The sequence below is a fragment of the Brachycentrus maculatus genome, unplaced genomic scaffold (assembly GCF_059751285.1).
Source record: "Brachycentrus maculatus isolate JH-2025_06_01 unplaced genomic scaffold, ASM5975128v1 h1tg000305l, whole genome shotgun sequence".
In the NCBI taxonomy this organism is placed as follows: Eukaryota; Metazoa; Arthropoda; class Insecta; order Trichoptera; family Brachycentridae; genus Brachycentrus; species Brachycentrus maculatus.
The window spans coordinates 131,054-139,849 of record NW_028281055.1 but is presented as its reverse complement, the minus strand read 5'-3'; the positions used below and the strand labels follow the sequence as shown (position 1 = coordinate 139,849).

At 33.8% G+C, this 8,796-nt stretch overlaps 1 protein-coding gene across 1 annotated transcript; it reads right to left on the bottom strand.

The window, feature by feature from the left end:
• Positions 1–489: 489 nt before the first annotated feature.
• On the bottom strand, positions 490–6,898 carry jdp (DnaJ domain-containing protein). Its single transcript, XM_088267760.1, has 3 exons — positions 6,679–6,898; positions 6,469–6,570; positions 490–3,206 (listed from the first exon to the last, which is right to left on the bottom strand). The coding sequence occupies exons 1-3, from the start codon at positions 6,763–6,765 to the stop codon at positions 2,898–2,900; spliced, it is 498 nt and encodes a 165-aa protein (XP_088123886.1). The 5' UTR covers positions 6,766–6,898; the 3' UTR covers positions 490–2,897.
• Between the last annotated feature and the right edge of the window lie 1,898 nt (positions 6,899–8,796).

The window sequence follows — 8,796 nt, the reverse complement described above, 5'->3', positions numbered from 1 at the left end:
GAAATAAATAGCTTTGCCAGTCTGACTACCGGTGATAATTCTTTGGAATTAATTTGAATAATGGCCAGAATGGTGAATGTTAGTGTACAGCGTATAAAGTGATCACTAGGGCTAGCCAGTGCCCGGTCGTAAGCCCTGTGAATGCCCGATTTTCATATTCCCAACCAATTTGGAAGAAATAAGCCGCTTGTGCAATACATGGAATTTTACCGTCCGGCAGTCCGGTTTTGAAAAATGAAAGCGACTACCACAGTTTAGCGTGATAGAATTTACGCGCAACATGTTCACGCACCGATCAAGAGCACCAATCTGAAGAAAGATGGACAAAAGCACAAGCCAAACCGAGCCAATCATCCGTTTTATGTGCTAACTGACGTGCCGGACGGTAAAATTCCATGTAGTGCACAAACGCCCATAGGGATTTATGTGTATATATTTTAGGTACTTGGGTACTTGTTAAGGGGGGAAATGTAAAATAAAAATGCACAATGATAGTGGAATAAACACCGATATACATTTATTGACCAAATATAATAATAATATAGACTTATCAGAACATCTAGTACATCAAATACATGGAGACAATTAATTGGCAAATTTGCCTTATGTAATGAGTAAACATCGAGTACGATACGCCAATACATCGATACACCAATACATCCACACACGGGGAAGATGGGAACACCTAGTTAGAACACCGAACATTGATATGACAGCCAGGAGTGCTACACCTCTACTCCGCTACTCCGCTACGAACACTACAGAGACTGATCAAGGAGAATGCACAAAGACAATGTTAAACTTTCCAACTCGGTCGTGGACCGCCGCGCTACCCTGTTTAAGGACGAAGGTACAAACTTTATCACAAATTCAGATCCTCGGGAGTATAAATAGAAATAAAATCTTGAAAGATTATACAACTTTTTGTAGAAAGAACATCCAAAAATAGATCAGTTCGAGTCATCTTAAAGAATAATTACTAAAGTTAAGTAATACCGTAGTGATTGTTCCATCTCGTAAATAATTAGTAATCAAACGGAATAAAATGGCCTCGATAATGTAAATATCACTCCTACGATCAGCCTTGGGAAGGTACGGGGACATTTATATATCTTAAACCACATTTGTCTACTTAGTAACATTTAACAGGTAAAACACCAAAATACATCCATTACATATATTTAAGATTATAGTTTGTGAAGCTGACTTGATGGATATTGTGCCTTGATTACACTAACTCTAATTGGGCGGCACCGACGGCGCGCCGGAGACTTGTAAAGGAGCCACAAATGCCGGCGCGCCGCATGTGCCCGTCAAATTATCACGACACGCCTCCGGTGTCCGGGGGTGGGAAGGGCGTTCGCAAAGGCAGGCACAACACCTTTGCGGCACCACAAGGAGGGACACTAGTTTACTCAAATAATCACAGGATGAGGAGTTTCATAATCGACCATAGACTAAATTTGGCAAGAAAAATTGGTCTTTATATTTTGTAGAATGTGAGAGTATACATAGATCAACAAAATTTTTAACGCCAATTCAGGCTTGCTGTTGAATGTAACTAAATACTTAAAACTTAACAACGTAAGAATAAAGATAATACTTTTGATAAATTACATACATAAATCAAATTTGATATGTATGCATTACATATAAATAAGATTGTGTAAAATGAAATATTGAATATTTCAGTAGACAATTTAACATCGTATAATGTATAACTTGAATATGGTAAAATCTCTTTAAAAAATATAAAAATATAGTATCAATATGTATATGTATTGATGACAAATAAATTAATATCAACAAGAATGTATATGCTTGATTTCATCAAAAATAATTTATTACATAGTTGAGGGTATAAGAAGCAAGCGCAGCAATTTTTAAAACATCTTTTATGCATTTGAAAAGTGTAAAATTCCGTACAAATTTTACGAATATCTATTTACCATAAATTGATTTTTATAACTGAAGTGTACAGTCCTCACCTTGTATCGAGCACCTCATTTAACGACCGCTTACACAACTGCTGTACCCAACAGCATCAAACCATCTGCATAAGACCTATTAAATATCTCCATCCCATGATAGCCAGCAGTAAATAAGATATTTCTCAGTCTTATTCTAGAGTCAAGTATCGAACAGTGCTAATGATTCTTTAATAAGAATATAATCTCCTAACAATTGTCCGATATAACCTGCTTATTTTACTTGACTTTAAATTTACTTAAGACACAAGTCTTTAAATAATTTGTTGAGTGAGAACTGCACTTATCGGTTTTCTAATCAAAGAAAACACTTGTTTTTCAAGTTAGCTCTACATAACACTGTCCACATATTCAGGCTACACATTTCTTAGTGAAATGCCATATTTTCATTTTTTTAAATCCCTTTAACCCTGAATATAATACATATATGTTTATAAAGGGACGCCTGAGTCCCAAGCGTGTATTCTTGTAACATTTAAATAAATGTATAGGTCAAGGGTAACCCTTTTCACACTTCAGGAGTGTTCTATATTTAGTCAAGTGCCATCAAAGTCTCCTGATTTCACCGAGGCCTGAGCAGATCATCTGCGACGGGTCTCAGGGTTATGCGTACATACACATACAATTTTTTTACGCTGCTACGTTTGCTTTGAATATCTTCAGTCGTCTTAAAGTTACGTAAAAAAGAGAATTTAATTGTTCCATAAAACTATTTAAATTATTAACAAATCAAAGTTAATAGAATTTTCCAAGTACCTATCTTAAAACATTAGTAAATTTTTAAAATATATAAATAGATCAATTGATTAATCGCTGTTCTCGGAACAGGAGAAATTCATTTATGAATAACAATAATAAAGAAATGGGTGGAATACGGGAGGGGAAAGACGAGTAGGATTTAGGATGGGTTTAGATCTCGTAGTTGCGAAACTTGGAGACAACCTCCGAGGGGGGCTCGGCGCCCTGCTGGCCGGGCCAGCGCCCGCCCCAGTGGGCGGCGCCGCCCTCGGAGGCGCGACGCGCGGCGGCCCCCGCGCCGGCGGCCCCGGCGGCCGGGCCCAGCATGCGCTCCTTGGTGCGCGGCGTGGACCAGTGCATGGACTGCTGCACGTGCTCTTTCATGCCCAGCCACTGCTTGTAGCCGATGGAGATGCCGCTGGAGCGCCACTTGTCGTACAGGCAGCGCTTCTCCGGGTCGCACAGCGTCTCCTTGGCCTCCTGATCACACATCAATCAATACAGATTTCAGAATTAAATACGAGGGAATATGAACAATACAACAATACTTTGATTAAATTATAAATAGAACACTTTTTTGTTACCACTTGAGGAATGATAAAAAGAAGTATTTTTTATATCATTTTGAGTGTGTCCAATTATGAGCTACATAAAAAATTGACAAATTATGTTTTCAGACAAGGCGTCTTAAGTATGTGAATTTAATCCATGATTTTGTTCAGAGTCTTTGCTTAAAAAAAGCTTTCCCTTTTCCAACACAGATGTCGGTAGTGATCTCACATGAACTGTGTCATGAGTGTGATCAATATATCTAGAGGTTCTGAAAATTGTGGTTGTCAATCATGGGTAGAATCAGTGAATGTTACAAGTGTGTAAAGTGGTCGCTAAAACCAGCCTATGATGGTCGTAAGCCCTGTAAATGCCCAGACTTCCATATTCTTCTTCATCAATGTTGAGATGTCAATAAAATGTATACCAAGTGTTTTATTTATATTTTAATCATGTCCTACCACAAAGTGAATGTCGAAACAGTAAATAAAATACTTCAATATGGTAGATCTTACTGCATGTTTTGCTTAAAACGGCTCAATATTTCACACAATATACCATTATGTATCTTTGATAATTTAACTTGGTAAATACCACTATTTTTTAAACCTATTGCTACACGTGTTTCGATATGCGATATGTGCAATGTAATGCTTAATGAAATAGACATCAATAATGTTTCTTTTAATACGTTTAAGAGAAATAAACTTGATGTCTATTTGACTATTTGATAAAGAAAATTTCTATTATTTGAAAAAACATGTACTGTTAGTTTACAATGATTGAAGAAAACACTTGTTTTTTACCACTTGAGTTTTATTATAGACTACATGTGTCAGAAGTTAAACTTCCATCATTCAGGTCTGTATAATAACTAAAATATAAAATATAAAATTGTTCTATAAATAATTTATATTTTAGTTATCATACAGACCTGAATGATGGAAGTTTAACTTCTGAAACATGTAGTCTATAATAAAACTCAAGCGGTAAAAAACAAGTGTTTTCTTCAATCATTGTAACATGTCTTACCACAAAGTTAATGCGGAAACAATAAATAAAATACTGTTAGTTTATTATATAGTTATACTTTTATGTACATGACAGTTTATTTTTATTTTTAGATTACTTAAGTGAAAACCTCTGATTGGATGGAATTTTTTAAATTTTATTATATTATGTTACCTTTGTTAAATATTCTGTTGGTTTTCCAATAAATAAATAAATAAATAAAAAAACACTATCCATAATTTTACAAACATTATCCATAATACATTACATTATCCATAATGTTTTAGAGTTGTGTCCTCGGGATGATGAAGGACAAAGAGGGGTAGGAGCTGTTTTTTATTTTTTATCAGTGGAAGCATAGATAATAGGGGAAAGCTTTAGTCATTTTGGGTTTATAATTATTTATATTCATACGAATTTCTATTGTTTCAAAATGTTGCAGTTTATGACTTTTTGTATTTTTTTTAAGATTTCTACGTTATCCTTGTTATACGTATGATTGTTATCTATTAAATGGTAAGTAAACTCTGAAAAAACTTTCATATTTGAGCATTCAAACACCCCTTAAAGGGAAATTTAAATTTAAAAAAATAACATAAACGTATCGCTCACTCCATTCAAGGTCATAAATAAAAAATCGTCAATTTTCAGTTGTGCATGTTTTCGGAATGCCCAGAAAATGTACTATATCTCAGCAAAAGCGGCATATTTTTAACTTTATATTTACCCGCTACAGGGCAGAAAGTGTTGTTTTTGCATTTTGATGAAAAGGTATTATTTAAGTATTTTTTTAAATATACTAAATATTTTTCAAATGGAGAAAAAACCTTCAGGTTTTACCTAAAAAGATCTGTTGCACAGTAAAATGTTCAATAAGTGGCTTGATATTTTTTGTTATTACATTGTATTATTGTATACATTGTATTATTGTGTTAAACTTTAAAAACGTTCTACTAAAAAATCAAGTTTTTTGATTTATGACGTTCTTGAAAGGAGTAAGCGATATGTATTAGGTACAAGAAAAATATTATGATACTTATTTAAGTACATATTTTTTATTTCTTTATTAAAAGGAATAATCCCCAAAGCTTCTATTTTAGCAGCTTGTCTGCAAGCTAGGAAAAATAGTTAGGAAAGATCAATTGACGGAAATCGAACCCGTAACTCCAGTTTTGCAGTAGAGTGTCTACGCAACTACGCTACGGCGCCTGTCGTAGTTTCAGTTTGAGATATTTCTTTGATAAAATTAGCCACATCCGGGTAATCCCTAACACTAATAAACGGTGCATTTTTTGTAACTACCTAGGAGAAAAATACCTCAGTCTGCATTTGTCACTTTACTCAAGTTATCTTGTGACATTTAATTTGTAAAGTTGAAATAAATGACTAATATTATAAAGAGCAAATGGCCAAGTAACAGATATGTCGGTCACATAACGTTTATTGCGAATGCAAGTTCAAATCTATTTAGCCAATTATTAACACTCAACTGTTTTCATACTTCATATTAAAATAAGTGGATCTCATGAAAGAACTATCTGAGTACTCAAAATAGAATAAATGTAGCACTGAATTTTAAAATAGTGAAAATATGAAAATATTTGAGGAAATATTAATAAAAGGTTATTATTTTAAGTATCAAAATCAGTCTCATACAAAATAAAACATTTTGTTTTGTTGCTTTTTCTTAAAAATTGTTTTTTTTCAATTTGAATTTTAAATTTGGTTTTTTTAACTTTTGAGAATTTTTTAAATTATCAATAAAAAATAATATAATGAGAATTACTATTTTTTTTTTAAATTGTTGTATGAAAAAGTTTCGGAGAGAAGACTTTCGAAATATTCTTCAAATTAAGGCAAAATTCCAATTAAAGTTGTTCAAAATAATGAGCTTTTATTGAATTTGTTTTTATATGAAATAATCATAACACACAAGATTAAAAACTTTATGTTATTGAATTATAAAAATAGTTACCTAATTGAATATCAGCGTAATAAAATCAAGGTAACACTAACTTCGCCATCAAGCATAATAAATTCAATAACATGTTATACTTTCAATTCGTTATCATCCAAGGTCGTACTTAAGAAAAGAAAGTGTTGTATGAGATTCGTATACGAATCCAACAAGTATATCGATTTAATATTTTAGGTACTTTATTTTAACAAAATAAAGACTAACCTTTAGTTTTTGAAACTTAGTTTCGGCTTCTTTATCTCCTTCATTTTTGTCCGGATGCCACTGGAGAGCGAGCGACTTATACTCCGTCGTGATTTGGTCTATCTGTAAAAAAAAAACATACTGATGGAAAAGTCTATTTTTAGATGTTGCGTTAATTATGCTAAAAAGGTGAAATGCCGTAATTTTAAAAGTATTATAAAGTATTCTTACGGTGGAGTTTTCATCGCAGCCGAGAAGGCCGTAGTAGTCTTCGTCTGGGTTTTTCTGGAAGCTGAGTATCTCATCCACGGCACTCATCTTCAGCACTGTCGACCCCCGACTTGCTGAGCCTTCCCCGGACCTACCCTAGCCCCTAGCGCTGCCCTAGATAGAAAAATCAATCTTTCCTCGAGAGCTTTCCACGGCGCAAAACAAACTACTGGAATAGCTAGCGGTGCGCAACACATGCAAACATAAACAGATTGTTTGACGTATGGCAATGTTGGTAGCCTGCGTTGTTCCGGGATTTGTGAGTCCAAGTAAAATGTGTGTTTCTTTCTCGTAGCGTAACGCGAGCATTATATTCTCAATTATAAAAATTATATTTAAATTCCATATTTTAGTTTTCGCTTTGAGTTAGCAAGAATTTTACAACCTCCTTTACCAGTAGCTACTGTTTTAAATGGAAATATTAAATAGAGATTTTTATTGATAAGCTCAAAATAGATGAAGATTTTTGGGGTAAGAATATGGAAGTCTGGGCGCTGATTTCAGTGATCACTTCATACACTATGTAATATTCACCATTAAATGGCTCCAAAGTGGATCAATCCACAATTTCAGATCAAAAATTCGAAAACATTCAATTTATTGTAAACAATTTATTCAATTTAATTTACAGTTTGCTGATAGATTTTTTTAACAAATTCAGATGAAATCTAGTATATTTAATCTAGTATATTAGACCCAGCAATGTCCCTAGGGAAGACGAGATTTAAGATCATTATTGGAGAAGAATAGCACCAATGGCTAGATTACTCGGGGTCGCGTACCATATTAGCTTGTGTAAGTTGTAAACTGCTAATATGTGCGAGTCCCTTGATGATCTATCATAGACACAAGTGAAAGAGATTGGTATAATAAACCGAGCTAGGATACAAAATCCCGAATCCTCTTTTAGTGCAGCGGAAGGCCTGTTGACGACAGTCAGCACTGTGGCTTCCTCCCAGCAATGAGCAAATGCTAAAAAAAGTTCCTGATTGGCCCACACTAGATTATTCCTCATGTTCCCAACATATTAAAATAAAGCATGTTTTTTAGTTAGAAGAAACAAAAATCCACCATAAACCTTGTATTTACGTTATAAGCAAGGTAAATAATAAATGCAATTCCCATTTTAAAGAAAAGTCAAATGTAACTGTAGGTATACGAGTATATCACCCGCGAAGTTACCTTCAACACGCCAAGTGTTATTGTCCGACCTTAATTCGGACACAGATGATACAAACATCTTACTAACTGACGTACCGGAGATGACTGATTATCCAATATATGTATTATACAGACATACTCCAACTTACACTTTCAATCACCCAGGTCGTTCACTCGACCCCTTCTCGGCAAATTGTCGCTAGCGGCGTTAGGTGAAAATCCTAACGAAAACAAATCTACTCGAAATAAATTTAAGCATATAAGTAAGTTCATTCCCAAAACATGCTGAACGGCTGATTTTCAAAATCTCTTTAGTAAAGTTATCACTTAAACCAGCCTATGACGGTCGTCAGTCCCGTAAATGCCCAGACTTCCATATTCTTCTTCATCTTTGATGAGATGTCAAAAAATAATATGAAAAATAACTCCTATAATTCAGATTTGTGAACAAGTATTTGGACATACTCAAAATGTTATATGTTTATTGTTTCATGAATATATCATATGCATTCCGCGTCTTGGAAAATTAAGTCATTTAGAAAGCATTTCATTAGTTTGTCTCAGTTATATTATTTGCTGTCAATGAAATTTGAATCTCAGAAATAACAAATAAAATACGAACTTTTATGATTAAATTCCGAAATATGTACTTTAAAGATTACATCGTAGGTAGGTACCTGCACGATGCGCACTAAACTACACAGACTACTTGCGACTCAATTTTTAAAGCACATAATATATCGCTCACTCCTTTCAAGAACGTCATAAATCAAAAAACTTCATTTTTCAGGAGAACGTTTTTAAAGTTTGATAATATAATACATTGTATTAAAAATAGATATCAAGCCACTTATTGAACTGTTTTCTGTGAAACAGATCTTTTTAGGTAAAACCTGAAGGTTTTTTCTCCATTTGAAA

What these genes read in the sequence shown, in the direction of transcription:
- jdp (XM_088267760.1), bottom strand. Translation starts at nt 6,765, where the DNA reads ATGAGTGCCGTGGATGAGATACTCAGCTTCCAGAAAAACCCAGACGAA. An exon ending in GCTGCGATGAAAACTCCACC is followed by an intron (nt 6,571 to 6,678) that starts GTAAGAATACTT and finishes TTTTTTTTACAG; the next exon opens with ATAGACCAAATCACGACGGA. An exon ending in CTAAGTTTCAAAAACTAAAG is followed by an intron (nt 3,207 to 6,468) that starts GTTAGTCTTTAT and finishes ATGTGTGATCAG; the next exon opens with GAGGCCAAGGAGACGCTGTG.